At 36.2% G+C, this 20390-nt stretch overlaps 2 protein-coding genes and 2 pseudogenes across 3 annotated transcripts; 1 reads left to right on the forward strand and 3 right to left on the reverse strand.

Moving 5' to 3' along the window:
* Window positions 1–189: 189 nt before the first annotated feature.
* Window positions 190–985, forward strand: LOC105129716 (CEN-like protein 1; the record flags this gene model as incomplete). Its single annotated transcript, XM_011031898.1, has 4 exons — window positions 190–314; window positions 460–522; window positions 618–661; window positions 746–985. Coding segments are annotated over 4 exons (450 nt in total), but the record flags the coding sequence as incomplete, so codon positions are not given.
* Window positions 986–1345: 360 nt separating this feature from the next.
* LOC105129635 (E3 ubiquitin-protein ligase XBAT33-like) lies at window positions 1346–6459 on the reverse strand. 2 transcript variants are annotated; one of them, XM_011031776.1, is made up of 10 exons: window positions 6156–6459; window positions 6014–6073; window positions 5380–5451; window positions 5088–5272; window positions 4756–4916; window positions 4606–4664; window positions 4473–4519; window positions 4229–4372; window positions 3018–3109; window positions 1346–2156 (listed from the first exon to the last, which is right to left on the reverse strand). In XM_011031776.1, exons 1-10 carry the CDS (start codon window positions 6330–6332, stop codon window positions 1618–1620), a joined length of 1536 nt encoding a protein of 511 aa, XP_011030078.1. In that variant the 5' UTR covers window positions 6333–6459; the 3' UTR covers window positions 1346–1617. The 2 variants fall into 2 exon arrangements, with proteins under 2 accessions (XP_011030078.1, XP_011030079.1); XM_011031777.1 differs by having other exon boundaries at window positions 6148–6237.
* A 5797-nt stretch (window positions 6460–12256) lies between these two features.
* LOC105129636 (protein ROOT PRIMORDIUM DEFECTIVE 1-like) lies at window positions 12257–14260 on the reverse strand (annotated as a pseudogene).
* Window positions 14261–14701: 441 nt separating this feature from the next.
* Window positions 14702–19374, reverse strand: LOC105129637 (homeobox-leucine zipper protein ANTHOCYANINLESS 2-like; annotated as a pseudogene).
* Window positions 19375–20390: the final 1016 nt, after the last annotated feature.

A 20390-nucleotide genomic window follows, 5' to 3' on the forward strand; every position in this document is an offset into this window, starting at 1 on the left:
AAGCTTTAATATAAGAAAGACTAAGTTATAATAGCGTTCAAGACCCAAGGACTAAGTACTGTAATTTTACGTGTGATGTTTGATTAGTTCATGTTTAAACTAGCAAGCTTCAAACACATGAGGGCATAATGTCCTCAGGTTTGGTGGGAGAGATCACTCGTTCATTCCTAAGCACATGCTTTAATTTGATGGGAATCTGGGTTACTTAAACTGCCATGGGGGACTTCTAATGCCTATGAATTCATGCCTTCTGTCATTGCTTCTAGACCTAGAGTTGAGATTGGTGGTGAGGACATGAGGGATGCATGTACGCTACTGAGTTCGTGTTTGCCACCATTTTTTGCTATCTTTTTCAATCTTACAAAACAATTCCTCTAGTGCTATATATTAATGCATTACGATCAATAGTTATACCTTTAAGTCCTTTACTTTGCTTTTTTTTAATTTTGTGTCTTTGTAGATCATGACAGACCCTGATGCTCCAAGCCCTGGTGATCCATACTTGAGAGAACATCTCCACTGGTTTGTACTATAAATGCTGACTCATATAGCAAGATTACATTTTCATTTTCCCTTAAAAGGGCATATTTTGCAGCATATATATTTATCTTTTTCAGGATGGTCACTGACATTCCTGGCACAGCTGGTATTGTTTCCTTTGGTGAGTTCTTAGCTAGCTAGAAATTTTTGTTTTTCGGTTTGTTTTATTATACATTTTATTAATGCGTCTGGTGCGAAACAACAGGAAAGGAAATTGTGCTCTATGAGACTCCAAAACCTGTGGCTGGTATCCATAGATATGCGTTCATCTTATTTAAGCAGAGGGGAAGGCAAACTGAGAGGCAACCAGCTTCAAGAGACTGTTTCAACACTAGAAGGTTTTCTGGAGACAATGGATCGGACCTGCCAGTAGCAGCAGTGTACTTTGATGCACAGAGAGAAACTGCTGCAAGAAAAAGGTGATGAATGATCAAGAGAGTAATAGGTTTTCCTTCATGGACACTATAAAAGGCTTTTTAGTGTGTGAATGGCATTACGATAGAGTTACTATTACGGTTTGAAAATACAAGTATAAGAAAATCTATAAATTATATATTTTTTTTAGCTAAAATCTCAAGAGAATTTTCGAGGGACGATATAAAATTATAATGTGTATTAATTAAAATAACACAAGTTTGAGAGTTTCCCTTCCTCCCTTTCCTGCCTTCTCTTCTTCTTCTTCTCAGCTTCTTCTCCCATCTCTTTCTCTCTCATCTACTTCTTCAAATCTCTCCGGTCCCGGGCCAATCAAAGACAGAAGCATTGTTTAATAAGGCTAACAGATGCCAGTAAGTAACAAAAGGTAGGAAGAACAAGGGACAAGAAGTCTTCTTTGATGACATTCAATTACAATCGATCTGTAAACCCCCCATGCAATTTTTACAACCCTCACCAAATATTTTAAAAAAACATCTAAAGGGCAGAGTCAAATGCCTTGTTCATGTAGCCAGCCGAGAAAAACTGGAAGCAAACATGGATTTTGAAAATTCAGTGTTGGTATGACGAAATATCACAACCTTGCACACACACTGGTGTGAGCAAAACATTCAATCTAGACCATTCATCCAGCAAAACAAGTCATGCATTTATTTCTGAAGTGCACTGATGCTCTCTGCTGCAGCTCCTTCTCCCCCAAAACATACTCGAACAGCTTGTTTTCTCAAGCCTTGGTCCTTCCACTTTAACCTGCTCTACAGATGTTTGCGAACGATGAGAGGATTCATCTTGTGATTCAGCCTCTTGGGTTTCAAGAGATGGGCATGGTTCATCATTGCAGGTACATAAAGGGATGGCAACAGAAGGAAATGGGCTGCAAGTGACTGGGCAGAGAAAATCAGAAGAAACTGAAGCCACTCGATTCTTTCGGACCTCTGGTAAACATGCTAGCGATTTCCCATCCATGTCACGAGGATGAAGCATGCATGGAGCACAGAGGCCAAGAGACAGAGGAAGCTTCATTTCCTTTGCTGAGGAACCAGGAAGTCTATCAAAAGAGACAATGCCATGCCTGCAAAGAGGACATGGGATGGAGCCAGTAGGGCCTACCATTTCGGATGAGATATTGCTTGTTGAGCACAGGTAGAGTGCGCATCTTACACAAAGCTCATGCCTGCACCCTAAATATGAGAAGAACTGCCGATCAATAACAAGAAATGACTGGCATACTGGACACAATCAATTTCACCAAAGATTGCAAAGGTGATGGAGAACGTAAGTAGAAAGGTTCTCAAAATACTTCTAAAATTAAAGTTACAAATGAAGTTTTTTTCCAAGTTCATATTTCTGTCAAAGGGGCAATTTCAGAGATACTAAAACTATGTGCGCTAGTAGAAGGGAAAGATATCCCATGATACTTTGGATGCCAACATGAAAAAGTGAAGCAGAAAGTTAGATCTTCACAATTAAAGATGGATACGGACGGTCGGATGAATGAAATCTTTCGCAGTTCTATAACTAAGGGAAAAACACAAGAAAACAATGCACTTGGCTTATGCAAAAAGAAGAACCGAGAACCTTCATGCAAGGATTTAAAGACACCACAGTCCTCGATCTTCACCAATAGAAAAATTTATATTGGTTGAAAGAGAGAACAAGGTCTTTGCTGCCTAGATGCAGCATATATAACAAGTCCTCAAAAAGATGCAGCAATTATAGATATGAATACATCGACATGATTGAGCTCATAGATAATGGAAATAGAAACCAGAACCAAAATAAATTGATATTGACAAATCAATCACATTCTTCATAGGCCAGCGATAAGCATTGGCATTGAACCTAATTTCTTTTCTCCCAGCCAAAAATATTATGTTGCTTAAATAGGTGAATCTTCGAAAGCTGTGGCATTTATATTGATGGAAGGAAAGTAGATGCTTCCGGAAGAACCATGAGCATATAAATGTGCTAATAAAGAGGATCGAGGTCCAAGAGATCAACACAAGGAAAATTTGATAAATTCAAAGACAGAAAGAACAAACCTTCCGCGGCCACATTGCATGCCCCCTCCAGGCAAACAGCGCAAATATCAGGGTCATCAGAGGGCCTTGTCAAGCATTGCAGCCCACTCTCTCTGCAAAGAATAGTTCAGAAAGCATCATATTCAGTGTTCATTGACCAAGGCTAACATTATTTAACTAAACACTGATAAACTTTCAAAATCATATCAAACTCCAGGGCATTGGTTCAATTCAAGGTTAACAAAAAAGTAGCTGTAGTAGGCTTAGATTTTCTGGGTTGAGATCTAAAAAAATGTGTAACATCACATATGAGTGTCTTGCATGTGCAACAAGTCGACAAATGATTTAGTAATAAGCAATCAGCAAGGGAAACTCTTGACACAAGATACTGTCATTCTTGATGCAATGATGCACAGATAATTCCATTCCTAGGGTAGCCAACATGTGCTGCTTCAGCCTTCAAGCAATCTTAACACGGGGGATGTTAGGAATTTTAATTACTAATTACATCTCTCCTAAGAGCTTATAAATTCTCCGGTCATTCATTTTCCTCCTTTCCTGGAAGTAGTAATAGCACCAACTGATAGCAGGATATGGAACAAAACATGAAAGTAGAAACCTTCTCAAGTTTTGATCCTTCACAGTTCACACATTGCCTCGACGAAGGGTTTATAGTTTGATTTAATTCTGTAAGCATCATTAAACCAATTCATACTATAAGATGTCGCACACAGAAAACATAATCAGTATCTAGCTTATACAGTATTCAGCAAGCATGAGACATTAACTGTAAGGCACTCGTATCCCAATAAAACAGGTTCCATATCAGCCAGACTTGGATGACAAGCTCATAGTGAACCAAGCTAGAGCAGCTTGTTCTTAACCGAGTTCGTATCTCTTGCTCTTTGTTGCAGAATTAATAAAAGCATCAAACTTACTTTTCCTTAAACAATAGGCTGCCCAAGAAAGCAACAAAGGGCAGAGGACCCATATCCACTCTATCAGTTTACTATTAGAAACTGGGCTATTTTATTGGACTCAAATTTAGTTCTGAAATTCCAATGATACCCAAATTTAGAAAATTATAAACATCAAGCGTTTGAGACTTTAGTTAGTGCTGTTGCGATGATATTTTTTAAACCATCACCTTCTTAGCATGGATTTATGCACACCTCTATATAAGCATGTGTGCGTGAGAGAGAGGGAGCATATTTATTAAGTTGAAAAAGTACCTTGCTATGTTAAGTACACTCAAAAGAGGCAAGGCTAAGTAATTAGAGTGAGGAAATCTAGGTATTGTAGATTCAGAATTTGGTGCCAACAATGGTTCAAGCCAATGACGCCCCCACATCCTAGCAACATCAACAGGCAGCCACCTGAAGAAAACACAGGAGTTTCTATGTCAATTTTTCACAATAAATTCCAGAGCTGTTGCATCAATCAGTCATAACACAAAACAAACCCAAAGCAATTTACCCGTTGCAATTTAATGTCGTCCGACTGGCACCTCTTGCAAGAAGGATCTGGAGAATTAGCAGCACTATCATCTAATGTTCATAAAGTCAAAAACAGGAAAGGCAAGCTTCTTCTTGCTGAATATTATTCTTACCTGACAGCATTTTAAATTGCCCCCACAGGCAGCATAATGCAAGGGGGTGCTTCCAGCCCCTACGCATCAACATAATTATATTTTCAGGGGTACAAATCACAATCGAAAGATTTGCAAACAAATTGTGAGGCATAGAGCAGAAAAGTAAACCTATCAAATCCATCGTTGTCCCATAATGAAATGTCTCTGATGATACATTTGCATGAATATCAAGTAGAAGCTGTACACAATCAAAATACCCATTCAATGCAACCATGTGAAGTGCAGTGATACCACCATCAGCCGCCTTATTTACAAACCTGGACAGCGCACTGCACAATAATATAACATAAGTCAGATACATCTGTGGTATAAACCACTAAAAGAATAAATCTAACAGCAAGAGGGAAACATCAGACAACAACTATTTCCCACCAAAGTAATGACGCCAGAATCAATATGCCATCAGGGTGAAAATCTTTACAATCTGAATGAACTAATACCTCTGGTCAAATCTGTTCTTCTCACTAGAACCATCCCCAGTATCACCTTCTATACAAGCATGCATAGCTTCAAAAGGGGCGCTAGGAACAAAATCTGCTACAACTAATCTTATACATCTTGCATGCCCATTTACAGCTGCAAAGTGTAGAGCAGTCCTTCCATTAAGATAATCTGCCCTCGTAACCTATAAAGCCACAATTTTAACAAAGGTTAATTAAAAAAAAAAGAACAAGTTCCAAGTAAAACAGGAAAATCAACAAAAGTTTCTCTTCTGAAACTGAATTTACTTACATTGCACCTAAACAATAAAAGTGTCTGCACAACTTCCCAGTGTCCATATCTACAAGCTTGCATCAATGCCGTCTTCAAAACAAAATCACAAAAAATATCACCAACTAGAGAAGAAAAAAAATCGAAACAGAACAGTTAATTTGTTTCAAATTAAAGAATTACACGTTTTATCAATCTGGTTTCAAAAACAAGCAACATCCAAATGAAATCAAAATCTGGGTTTCGTTCATCTCCACATAACTAATATTAACAGAAACAAAAGTCCAAAATTCTACAATCAAACTTAAAGTTCTAATGAAACAAAAATTTCAACTTTTATTTATTTCCCCATCACTAAAATACTGAACCAAAAAAAATCAAAATCAACACTTTCACCACAAGAACTTCAAAAAAATACCCATCATCAAATTTGATCCAAAAAATCATATGAACATTCTCTCACGTTTATATATCAAATCACTAAAATACTTAACAAAAAAAAAATCAAAATCAAAACTTTCACCTAAGAACTTCAAGAAAAAATCAAATTTGATCCAACAAATCATATGAGCATTCCCACACATTTATATATCAAATCCCCCCCGCCCCGCCCCAAAAAAAATCACAATAAATAAAAGAACAACATTTTCTTTACCTGGCCACAGTAATTCCTCGAATTCACATCAGCTCCATTCTCTAACAACAACCCCACAATCTAGAACATTAAAATCAGACACATTAACTAAAAGAAAAAAAATCCAAAAAGAAAAAAAGTTACCCTTTTTTCACCTTTTTACCTCATTGTGGCCTTTAGCAGCAGCAAAATGGAGAGGAGAATTAAGGCCACCAAAAGTTGAATATTTAGCTAGACACGGATTACAATCCAATAACATCCTGGCTTCCACCAAATCTCCATCTCTTGCTGCTGAAACTAACCTCTCCCCTGAAGCTGAGCACCCAAATGAATTCCCCATTATGACCACTCCCCTCCTCTCTCTCTCTCTCTCTCCCCCTCCCTCTACGTCTGTCTCGGACAAAAAAATTTCGGACAACAAAATTTTTTCTGATTTGTGTTTTTTGAGGCTTTGTTTATGGAGGTAGAAATTTGGTGATGTGGTTGTTTATATATATATAGATCAAGTATTAAATTATATAGATATTTTAAACTATATAACAATGAATATCAATAAATTTTTTAAAAAAGGGTTGCATCCAAGTCAATTTAGATAAGCATTCCATCACGGTCAAGTCTAAAAATCTAAGTAGGTTGAAGTAGATTAATTTGAGTGTTAAACTGGATAGTAACAAGGTAATATTTTTTATATTTTTATTAAAATTTAATATAATCTAAACTATAAATTATTAAATTAATTGAATTATATATAAACTTGTTCGGTTTAGTTTTAAAACAAAAATATTTATATATAGTTAATATCTATCTAAAATATTTTGTTAATGTCAATGTGCTTGACCAGTGTAAATTACTTGCATATAGAAGATAGGATCCTTATTTGCTAATTGTCATGGCAAGAAAATCAACTGATATGGTAATAATAGTAGATAAAATTTTGTCAAAAATGTAATTTTTATATTTTTGGACTTCAGATCTTGGTGGGAATAAATCTGATATCTGTAATTCTTTGATTTTTACCTTTTTGGTTGGCAAAATACTGACCCCCTTTTCTGTAAAATTTGAGAATGGCAATTAGAATATTAAATTAGGGTTTAGGGTTTATATGAACTAAGTAGAACCAACATTTATAGTGTAATTGATTTTATCCAAAGAAACCAGGTTTTGATAATATATTTTTATTCCAAACTTGTGGGACAAAACTTGACAATAAAGTCAATTAAAAATGGGGTCACAGGGAAATCAGAAAGCATACAATCTGTTGACAGGAAAGATCATACAGAACACATCAATCATGTAATCAAAGGCCCTACCGCGGGACTTTAACAGCATTGAGATATGTTTGTCGCTGCATTTTTAAAGTATTTTAAAAAGAATTTAAAAAATATATATTTTAAATTAATACATTTTTTTTATTTTTAAATCATTTTAATATACTAATTCAAAAAATAATTTTTAAAAAATAAAAATATATTATTAGCATATTTTTCCTATTAAAAAACAACCGCAATCACACTTTTAAAATACACCTATTTATTTTTATATTTTAAAAATATATTTTTAAATTATTTTAATGTGATGATGATAAATTAAAAAAATTATTGATATATATTTTAACATAAAAAAATATTTAAAAAATAATTTCGACTATATTGTCAAAAATTAATTTATTTTTTACTTACTTTAAATTATTATTTATCATCTTTTTAATCATTTAAAATTATTTAAAAATATATTTAGCTTTAAACCTTTTCACACATATGTGTGAGAGTTTAACTTACATTCAATGAATATCAAAATAAGTTTATTAAACAAATAAAGTTTTTTATAGTTATTTTATTAAATTTAAAGGATAATAAATAAAATATAAATATTATCAAATCTTATCCAAAACACAATCCAAATTTATCCTAAGCCATGTATATTTATATTTTTAAAATCTAATATAATAAATACACACTCTAATATTAATATAATATACATACATATATATGGCATTTATAAAAACCATGCTTGAATCAGACGGCAATTAATGGTTGTTGATTGTAGATGGAAGTGGAGGACACCACATGAGATTACTTCGTACATAGAGAGATTTACGCAAAAATTATGAGGTTAAGTTTGGTGAGATGTGGGCCGTTTGATTGGAGATGGACTCGAGAGGGAGGCGATCTAACCTGGGAAATTTTGGAGACCAATTTCTAAAATTACTTTTTTTCCTCCTTTAATTTAGAATTTTAGATGTGAAGTGGAAACAATAGTAGAAAAATTGTTAATTCCTTGTCGAGTATTATTTTCTTCCTTTAATTATAGAGAAAAAATTGGCAAATTGCAAATATATGTTTTTTCTAGATTATATTTGGTTAATATGTTTGAAAAAAAAAAACTAATACATAAAGGGCATAAATATGTTTAATTGGATGAACAAAGATGCATATAAATTAAATCTATATTCATAATATTTATATTATTTCAAAATAGAAAAGACATAAGTACAACTATCTTGCTTTTTTGTTTTTTTTTTATTTTAAAATAATATCCAGACACTATCTTAATATTTCAAATTGTATTACAATTTTAGAAAGTAGACGTTTACCATGATATTAGAGTATTTTTTTTACATAAAATATTTTATAAATAAAAAAATATCGATCACAGATTAGTTCTTGCGATGAAAATAAATCCCTAAAATAAATTTGACAAGAGTATCTGCAATTCAAATGATGTGTAGTACAGGATAATAACAAGCTGCCATGATCAAAATTGGATTCCAAGTCTAATAATTGCTTAAAGAATAAAAGCAGGCATAAAATTTCAGCATAGATTTATCTATAGAACACCAAAGGATAGATGAGAATATAATCTATGTAGACAAACCTATTTCTTGAAAGTAAGAAAATGCTAATATATTTGAAAACTTTGATACATCAAGATTGAATCCATTTTTTATCTGATTAAAAATAATTAATTCATGATAAAACTAAAAAAAAAAATATGAGAATTTTATTTCTGACAACTATTGAAAACTTGAACCTTGATAATCACGAAGAAAGCATACCTCATTAATCATCTAAATGTGTAAAAAGAAAAAAAGGCACTGTTAATGATGTGTTTAACAAAATTCATGGCAATAGAAATGAATACTCTTTGGTGGTGGACCAAATCAAGGTTTTATGAGCATACCCCTTCAGAGATTGATGGTGCTAACACATGGCAGTCGATTTAATAATTGTTCATGATAGGTAGTCAGTAATCTTGGATCTTGCTGATCCAACCCTAGATACTGGTATCTGTAGTTTTCCATGGTTACAAGTGGGAGAAGCAACCAGGGCTGGTCCAAGTGAAAACAGACGTGGATCATACGTTTGCATCAGTCACTTGATAACGGTCTTTTCTTTCATTTATATCTGTTCAGATTTGATGTCAAATACACCCACCATACCTGCAAACTTGATTAAAGTATGCTAGATTGAAAATGACCATAAAATTAGTCACATGTTACAAAAGATCGAAGCCAGACAGCGTCCAATTTAAGACATGCTGTACATCAGTCAAGCAGTAATTTCAGCGTGGTACAAGGCTAGCAAAAGGATGTTTGCCGTAGTCTGGGGTAAGAAAATATACCAATATACTAGATGAAGGAGGCCCATCTGTAAAGTTGCTCAAGCATAAACTGTCTGCCAAGTTATTCTATAGTGGATCCTATACTGGATGCCGGAGATTGCTTATATCCTTGTTGAGGCATCATTTAGTTTTGTGAATTGTCAGCAGAATCTCAATAGCTGGCTATGCAAGAAACACAGGCTTGTATTTAGGCAAGTAAAAATTGAGAAAGGTTCCAGATTTATCCATGAAGCCTTTATGAAGAATTTCAGGGAGAAGATACATTTGACTTGGTTAGAAGAAAGGCTGTCGCATCCATATGATGTAGCTGAAAACATGATGTTGCTCGTTGAATCCACTCCTTGATCGCATGATAAAAAGGAAATCTCAAATCATGGCAAGATATGAGTCAAACTAGCTCCGGGATTTCTGCAAGCAAGAAAGGGTATAATCAGTACTTTTTACCGAATTAACTTGTAAACAAAAATTAAAAAAAATAGTGCAGGGAGAGTGCTTGCATGCATTCAGATACAAATGGGGAAAATGATTGAATATCTTCTATTTGTTTAATCATAGTGAATGGCAAAAATGCAAAGATCCAAAAAAACATTAAGAAATGAATACAGAAGTGCATGCACTGATGGTTGATTTTTGCTCAAGCACAACTGGACAATTTATATCACATATTGTCTATCCTTGGACTGGAAATGCATATGGAGTTCAAAGCCCTACGTTTCAGACTATACTTCGAACATAAAAGAAAAAAACAAGAAGATACTAGCATTCGGTTCCTGCTAAATCTTGGACTCCAGAAGTTGGTGACCGCCTACAAATCGACCAACATGGTGGAATCGCAGGGTAGAAGATGGCAAGGAGCTAGAGATGATATGTAACAATTGGAATCTAAAACCAAGAATTGCTGGTTTGTGGGAAATGTTTAAGGGAACTTGCAACTACAAAAGTTTTTGGTATCTTATGGTATGTTGCATTTAAATAATTAGAGTTCTTTATCTGATTTACTTTTCTTTCCTAAAATTTGAGGACTGCAATTGTATGGAGAGTTTGATAGGATCCCAACATATACAGACACTTGCAGATGCATACGAGCACTATAAACATGAATATATCCACATATATATCACATGTTAGTCTTCCTAAGAAACAGTTCAATGATTTCTAAGTAACCTGATCTCAACCAAATTAAATGTTAATTTCTCTGGTGGGGGAGGTTTCTTAACCAGCTAACTAAAAAGGAAATTCTACTTTGTTCATAAGGAGGCGAAACAGAAGGGAAGCCGAAGACCTATCACACCAAATCTGAGAATTTCAATAAAACTAATCACATGGTACAAGACAGTTACAATGTACAATTAAATCACATCATATAGGCGGGAATGCAAATGGTACGTAGGAAAATCCGTTCATAAAGCAAACAACTAATTTGAATTGAGACAGTTATAATCATTTGTTATATTACTGTGATATATTAGTCAAGCTGTGATGTCAATATAGAAACCTTAATTCTGAAGTCAGGGCATGAGATCACCGAGATCCTGGATGACATAGGCAATTTGAACACTTCCTATTGCATAAAATGTCCTCTAAGTTAATTACTTGTTGAGGCTGGGGCCAGGGGCACTAATTTGGATACCAGAGTGACCATGCATACATAAAATTGATTGCTCATGAAGGCACTGTTAGTGAGCTGTCATCAGAATCTCAGTCGCTGGCTACACTGCAAACATCAAGAAGAAAGTAAACAAAAACTGAGGTAGCCTTTAGCAAACCAATCCAACGCTCCTTCATGAAAGGAAAACCATGCCACCAAGAACAAAGCTGCCTATCACATCCTTCAACATAAAACTGAAAACTTGGCAATGCTTGTTGAGCTCATCTCCTTGCAAGGAGTCAACTAGCTCCATGGATTGTGCAATCAAGAAGGGCTGTTAAATCAAGAGAATTTTTGGGGAAAAAACCCGGCAATTTTATGAAAGAAGAAGAGGAATGCATTGAGATGCAATTGAGCCAAAAAAGAAGAAGAAGAAGCATTGTTAGACCACATGATTAATTTTAAGCACAGCCAGTAGCAAAACTGCCAAGAGACAGGATAAACACTGGAAATGGATGCAAAAGCTCACAGATTGATGATTAGTACCTGCCAAGCACAGCTGGGCAATTGTTGCCAAATATTAGCTGTCGTTAGATTAGAATGCTTACGGAGTTCAAAGCCCATTTTCTGATAGGACTTGGAATATTTCGGGTCCCAGAAATTGGTGAGAGGTGACAGCCATCCTACTGTGACCACTGTGGTGGAATCAGAAACCATCATGCAAGACAATATAATAGAATTACTTCAGGTCATTTGAAATATACTTTGATCATGTTCAACTATGAATATAGATAGGCACTAAGGCTTGATAGCTCATTATTAACACACATTTTCCATGTCTGACAAGTGCTACAATCTGACAAATTTTTCAATTTATAAGCGAGCAACACTCTACAACAATTCAAGGAAAGAAGAATATGCCAACCATTTGATCAAATATGCATGTGGATATGCAAAGGACACGTAGTTTAATAAAAAATAAGCGGACGCCTTTACAGTTTATCAAGCACAGTGAATTTTACTGTAACTTCAGTTCACAAAAATTTAATAAAAAATAAGCGGAAGCCTTTACAGTTTATCAAGCACAGTGAATGAATTTTACTGTAACTTCAGTTCACAAAAAGGATCACATTCCAATGAAACAACACAGAAGCCACTTGAAAAACCAATAGTATTCCCGCAAATATAAGTCCTCCTCAATGACCCCAGTTCCATTTAATTCGCTTCTTCTAACATCTCGGATGCGTATAATTGAGATTCACTCCTTTGCCTCGTCATCCCCAGGAGTAGTAAATTTTCAGTAATTGTTGATGCTTGCCAACTGAGAGCCAAAATGATTCCTTATACCACCAATGTTATGTAGCCAACCAGTTAGTTGAGCATCCTCTGCCTTTTCAATGTCATCAACATTGTCCTCCTCATCTGTCGAATCAGAACCAACATCACAACTCAAGTCTAAGTTCAAACCATCCTCCCTCTCCCCGTCTTTCCCATTCTCTCCTAAAATGCTCCATCTCATCGTCTTCTCTGTTCCTCGTATATCTAACCAACCCCCTATCCACATATGCTTTCCTTGAAGTCAAAACCACCAACTCACCCAACTTCCTCCTCGCCAAGTACATATCATTCGGCTCAACTAACTCCCCTTTCCTATACGCCTCTCTAAGAAAAACCGTATGAAGCTTGCCATGATTCCCTCTAGTTGAAACATAAAAAATCCCCTGACACTGAAGCAAGAAGTCCTTCAACTTCTTAGGTAAATTCATAGCCATCCTAAAATGCACAATCCTATCATCGCAGTCTTCTTCTCCACCGTCAACGACAACAATTCATGAATACTCGCCACCACCCTCTTCTCCATCCTCTTCTGAGTCTCAATTGACCTCGAATCATAACCTGAAATACCCTCGTACGGTGACCAGTAAGGAACCCTTTGCCATTTCCACACCGCAATCCTATAATACTTCCCTATCTTAAACCCAGGTGGAAAATTCACCATAAACTTAAACCTCAAATCCTCAGTATCCATTCCTTTCTCTCTATACTCTAGCTCCCTAGCTTTCTCTATTGCGCAAGCCACCAATCTAGGGTCTCTGTCAACCACCTCAATGTACTTATTCCTAGTCTCAATAGCATCAACCAATCTAAAAAACTGCGGATACTTCAAAACAACAGAATGCTCAAAATCATCAGGCAAACCAAACTCATACCTTGCAATCCTGACATGTTCAACCGCAACCGGCCCTAATTAGACATCATTATCAACTTCCTCTACCTGGTAACAGCTTCGGGAATTTGAGCCAAAAGGGCCTCCTTTTCTTTCACAATCTGACTGAATACTTTACGCGTTAAGCGACAATACAACACACGTTGAACTGGATGATCATATACCTCAAAAACATGAGGAAATTTGAGGATAAAAGCACCAGCTTCAAAGTGTTTAAACCGCAACCTGCCAGCAAGATTGTCAAGACGTGAAATGGGAAGTGTTTGGTTGTACTGAGAAAGTATTAAAGATTGAAACTTTTAAGACTTGTCTTTTTTTCGATTTCCATGTAATTGTCAAATCCATGGTCACGAACCCATTGTTGTTTTTTGGGAATTGAAGTCGATTGAGACATGGGTTTGGTGTGTTTAAGGTTGTAGAGTGTGGACTCAAGAGTTTTGAGGGTTTTGTGTTTAGAGATTAAGAGATTGACAGCAATGAAGATTTGCATTTCTTTGTTTTGGTTTTTAGGGTTTAGGGTTTTAGCAGAGACTGACTGAGAGAGGAAAGGACAGACTATTGGAGTGGAGGAGAGTTAGGGAAGAAATTTTTAGGGTTTTGTGTTTATAGATTAAGAGATTGACAGCAATGAAGATTAGCATTTCTATGTTTTAGTTTTTAGGGTTTAGGGTTTTAGCAGGGACTGACTGAGAGAGGAAAGGACAGGCTATTGGAGTGGAGGAGAGTTAGGGAAGAATTCAAGAAATGATTGAGTGGGGGTAAATGGAAAGTTGTTAAAGTAATGAGGGGTGATTATGAATTTTGGAAAACGTGGAGGTGGTAAGTGAAATTCGTGTAGTGCGTGTAATTACAATTTACAAGATGTTGATGTGAAAAATGGAGGGTCTAATTGTAATTTTGTATCGAAATTTTGGCCTTTAAGGTAATTGAAATTTTGAAACTTGTAATGGATTGTTTTCTCGCAAGGATGCTCTATGAGCTTTTCAGACCTTAGTTTTATAACCCGGGAGTTGAAAAAACTAAAAATTAAATTAAAATAACGCTATTTTAATAATAATAATAATAATAAAAATTTAAAGATCTTTTGCCACAATATCTTCGAGTTTAATCCGTTGATTAATATACTCTAGTTCCTTTTTAATCACTAAGGTTTTTACACCAGAAGGGATACACAAAACACATGAGAGTAAGATCAGGTGTCATGCAAGAATTCAGGCTAACCTTGGCAGACAACTTTGAAGCAAAGTGTAAGTTAAAACACCAGATTGCCTAAGAGCTTGAACTGTTTTCATAACACAAAAGGTTAAAGAACTAGCAGTCTCCAATGTCTATATTGTTTTTCTGTACACGAGAGGACAAAACAAAACATTTGCTAAGGCTAACTAAGTCAATACCCGAACCACAAGACCATGATACGTCGCCAAGTTAGAACTTGCTAGGCATGGACAGTAACATCCTGAGTTATCCTACACACATCACCTCCATGCTGTTCGTTCTTGACTTGAAACCCTACTTGTGCAGAGTTGCCACTTCAAACTCCCTCTATTTCATGCCCATTCTATCTGTTTTGCCTTCCTAATACTTTGTATACTTGTATGTCCGAAAAGAAAAGGAAAAGGAGATGTACTAAGTTAAGAAGCCACCATTAGTTGAAGGCTGTTCTGATCCTATGCATTGTGCAGGAGATGAGATTATGAATCGTCTCGACTGACTCGACTGTGAGCTCGGCTGAAGGAAGGTTGCTTGCCAAAATTTGGAATCCGACAGTAAAAAACGATCCACCTCCATTGTTGCTATCGCTATCTCTTTTGACTGGATTCCCATCGCTGTTGCTGGGCTCACCATTACTAAATGAATTATCTGGAAGAATCACAAACCCTGATGGCAGGAGAGCCACATAGGTAGAGTCTCCACCAGACGTCACTACACTCATCGATTGTAAGTCGACTGGTGCATACACTACTAGCGAACCTGAGACATCATTCCAGGTTTCTTGTAATATTAACATGTTGTTCTCAACCGCATCAGCATCAACAGCCTAAAAAGTGGCAAGAAACAGAAATTATACAATTAAACACGTGGTAAAATTAAGAAACCAAAAGGTTGAAAGTTGGTTATGTCCACTCACAGTTGAACGCAGGAGAGAGACACGGTTCCATTGTCCCTGTCCCTGTCCCTTGGGGATTTGGATAATCTCCTGCAAAATTCCACCATTGGATAAAATGTCCCAATGGCTCCTTGATTTTTCATCCCTCAAGAAGTCAAATAACCTTTGTCGTGAAACTGGCAGCCAAACAGAAGTCGCAGCACTCAACACGATACCATCTGGCTCACCAGGTTCATTAATACTCTTTCGGGTCAAAATCCTCACATCTTCACTCACATTTCCAGCCACAGGGTTGCCCCATTTGTGTAAAGAAGAAGCACAAACCCCAGAACAGAAGTTATCGACCATTCGTCGTGCTAACTTTAACATGCTTTTCTTACCTCCCAGATTTATCACTGTATCATGATGGTATTACAACTCAAAAGACGCCACAAACAATGTTAATTCGAGAAAATAAAAAAATTAATAAAGAAAGGATTGAGCAGATTCCCAGACCTGTCTGATCTTCACCCAAAATGCTAGGAGACATAATCATTGCCATGCCCTCGTAATACCGTTGAAGGGTAGCAAGCCACCTCTGTGCACCAAAGCCCCTGCCAGAACCAAGTATGGGTCGGTAGAGTTGATGGACTGCACTCTCATCATATTCGGAATGTTCTACCCATGTAACCTGCATTTTAATAGCAGTCAGCATTTTGGAACATATAAGCACCTGCATAGTCCTAGCATCTATCAACAGTACACCTCTATTTAGCAAGCAATCAAACTTTGGTTTACGGGGTTCCATTCACCTCAAATAAAAACAATTCCACGAAGACTTTTCTACGAACACAGTTTAAAATGTTTCACTTGTTTTTATCATTAATTAGTAAATCATGAAGCCCGAAAATTCTGATGCTGCTGAGTTATTCTTAATTCAAAGTTCTGGCGATGTTAAACACTTAACTCTTCCATTAATGGTGAGAATAATAATGAAATGGTGAATACATAGAAAAATAGACTTGATTGGAGCAGACTAATAAAGTAGCATATATCATGCAGTTCCATACCACGTCGAAAGGAAGTCCATGGAAAGGACAAGAAAAGCTACAAATTCAAGGCACAGTATTGACAAAATGAGGAGAGAGCAATGTCCAAAATATAAAATACTATCCTTCTTAGAACTTGAAAATAAGATTTCGTGAGGTTTTTCAGTTACATATACAGGAAGGTGATTCTGTCATAATACAGTCGTAGCAGGTCATTACTTGGAATCAGAAGATTAAAATATAATGACTGGACCCGGGTCATGTTACCTCACGGACAGCAGGAGCAAACAGCTGAAGAACAGAAGAGATAGGAATAAAAACATCAAATGAAGGAGGTGTACAGCAAAGATTGAAAACCACAAGGCTTTACCTGGATAGAAAGATAGTGAATGCACTGAATCCAAGACCAAGGAATCAAAAACATGCGCTCGCGCGCGCGCATGCGTGTCAAATGCAGGTGATATCGTCGTCTTAGAAAGTAGCAATGGGATTAAGTGCATGCAGTAAGCAGATTTCGTTTTGGAATTGGAGAGTTTAATTTATTTTAATCAAAGAAGAAACTTCAGTCAAATGATAATCAAAGCTGAGTTTTTCAAGTAAATTAATAATATATTTCATTACAGCAAGGAGAGAATCTTTGGTGCACAACCACAATGAATAAAGGAACCACAAGTATATACAAGTACAACAAACGAAGAATCGAATCTATACAAGTTATCACCTTAGAGCAACCATTGTTCATATCTTGTATAATGCAGCCAGAAGGAAGCCTCTTGCAGGTTTCAGGGGCTTGTGCATTTAGATTTTCCTGGTTTGCATCAATGGAAACATCAACTACAGCCCACACACCCTCCGTGAGTTGCTTGCATAACCGAATGAACGTCACTTGACGCACAGGGACAAAAGGCGAAATCAATTGAAACTCGGCGTGTCTCTGGAAAACAAAAACACTCATAAACTCCAGCTTCACTGCAAAAGACTATAGAACATGTAGGATAACGGCAAACCATTTGCAAAGCTCCACTTTTTGTTCCCCCCATGCCACTTGATATGATATCAGTGGTGGCAGCTCTAGCAATCAAGCTGGGAAACATCTCCACCCATCCATTCTGTATATGGAAGAGCAGTTAAGCTACCATGCATGTACAAAACTAGAAGCATTTCACCATTTCTAGTTGAATAAATGAAGCATATTAAGATTGAATTTGCAGCTTTCTCAGCACCATCCTTTCAGATAAGGGGATTCAGCAGACGTGAGATCATAAACAAACAAGTGTAAACAATCTCACCAAACTATTCTAATCTTGACAAAGTGCTTCAAAGTTGATAGTTATATTGTCTTTGACACAAAAATACACTAAGAAAAATGAAACACAGTAGTCCAATCCTAGTAACGAGCTCATGCTTAAGAGAAAAATAATTGAAAAATTCATAACAGCAGAAAGAGTTAGGTAGCATACCACGTCCATCAATGTCTCAACTAGAGCCGAGATGTTGACGAGTACTACACCACTCTCCCGTGTAGCCTCAGTAACAAAATTGCTGGGTTTCATGCCAATGCGAGGAAAAGTCCTCATATACTCCTCATGGTTCAGGACTTCCTTTCCTCCATCTAAGCTTTTGATCCAAATGGGACTTTCAATCTGAGCCATCTTTATCAATTCATCCATAGCAGCAAGTGCAAGATCTACAAATATTGATCTATCATGCGGTACTTCCTTGCCAACAGCATTGCCTATTGGTTTCATCAGAGACATCATAATCGCTCTATTATTATCAAGCACCATTGGCAACATGTTGTCTGTATGGCCTAAATTGCCATATCCATTTATCCCAACTGCAAGGTCCAACTTGGATTTTGAGCTTAACGGAGGGATAGGATTGGCTGAGGATGTGAGGGGTCTGCCTAAAAACTTATTGGCTAGGGCACAAACACGACCTAATTCATCAGTCAATCGAGCATTTTCGATCCTTAACTGCTGTTGCTCATAAGAAACTGGACCAGGCACCACAGGACCACCACAATTGTTGCAAATTGGATCACTCATGTTTTGTTTCAACAACTCATTCTCAAGTCGGAGTTTATCATTTTCTTGCCTGAGGATTACATTCTCATGCCGTTCCAATTGGGTCTGAAGTCCAAAATGACCAAAATAAAAATTTTCAAGAGGGAAAATAGAAGGAAGCACATTACAAGGGTACAAACAAGTCTATCAATTTACCTTCATTTGGGTTCTCCTATTTTGAAACCAAAACTTGATTTGCTTGCTTTCCAAGCCAAGCCACCTGCTAAGCTATGATCTTTGTTTCTCATCAGGATGAGGACACTCCTTAAAGAAACTATTAACATCACAAACAAATAGAAACAAAGCTCTTTTAGGAAAAAAAAAAAATCTTTCAATCAAAGGTAAGTAAACACAATACATAGATCTCTTAGCATAAATAACATAGCCAAAGGAAGAACTCATACAATTCAAGCTCTTGTATTTGATTAGCGGTGTGTCTGTTGTACTTCTTCCTAGGCCTTTGATCGTCTCCAACATCCTGATCTTCACCAGATGCTCCTTCAATGTTATCACTACCAGACCTGCTCTCATAATAACCATCCTCCTTGATCCGCCCTACCAAACAAGGATCAAAATGTTCCCCAAACAGACCCATATCACCACGACCATCCATCTTATTTTTCTGCAAAAAATCCCACGGACCAACAAGGGTCATATATTATCTAATTCCAAGCACCACCAGTAGGCATGGTGTTGTTCCAGTGCACTGCAACCATATGTCACAAACCTTGAAACCCCTTAACTACCTTTAAACAAACCCCCCCCCCCCCCAACTTCTTTGATCTTAAATAATCACACCAGTTTCTATTGAAAAGGTAGCTATCACTTTCACAAAGTTAGGCTTCGATTTTGTCTCGCAAGTTTTGACCTTTCCAGCACTTGCTTGAAGTATGAACTAGAATAAAAAACCACGCTCATATTCTTCTAGGATAGAAACAAGAAAACCTATTTCTTTGTCAACGCTTAATAATGGATGACTCATCTCTCTCTCTCTCTCTCTCTGAATGGGCCTGTGGAGTGATAATAAGATAAAAGGTACAAACAGAAACAAAGACCAGTCTTTTCTTGATGTATACACTGTGCACATCTCATCAAGTTGAAAATCTTTGCAACAAGAGAAGATTGCCTCTAATATTTCCATGCACACATACAAGAAACATAGCATGCGGACCAAGTGATTGTCGTTGTTGAAAAAGACTAACCCAGAAAGGTTAAGAACTAGAAAGGTTGAATTATATTAAAAAAAAAACAACAAAAAGTTGACCCTTTTTTAATACATTAATTATCTCATAGTCTCACTTTCTTAATAAATTAATTTTCTCATAGGCTCACACTTTTTTTTGTTAAAAAAAAGAAAATTAAAAAAAATAATCCCAGTTGACCTCTCTTCTTCTCCTTCAATTTTCGTGACATAGGAAAGAGAAACACGTAAAGGGTAGCTGAATGTTACAGAAAACACCAATAAAAAAACTAAAAAAAAAAAAACTTTCTTCGACATTAACGAAAACAGCCTATTGATAAAATAAAACCACCAACTCCTTTCTTCTCCCTCCCTCTCTGAATCAACTCATAAGAGAAAGGTAAAAGACGAAACGAATGTATAGTCAAGTATGAGACCGAGACAAGAAAAAATGCTACATGAAAGCAATATATATATATAGGAAGCATAAAATTAGCCTCACTAAGGTCTTTCTAATATTCTGATAGTTGTTCATGATCTTTCGTAGAGAATATATATATATATATATATATATATAAAAG

This window comes from Populus euphratica, unplaced genomic scaffold (assembly GCF_000495115.2).
Source record: "Populus euphratica unplaced genomic scaffold, PopEup_1.0 scaffold16.1, whole genome shotgun sequence".
Taxonomy (NCBI): domain Eukaryota; kingdom Viridiplantae; phylum Streptophyta; class Magnoliopsida; order Malpighiales; family Salicaceae; genus Populus; species Populus euphratica.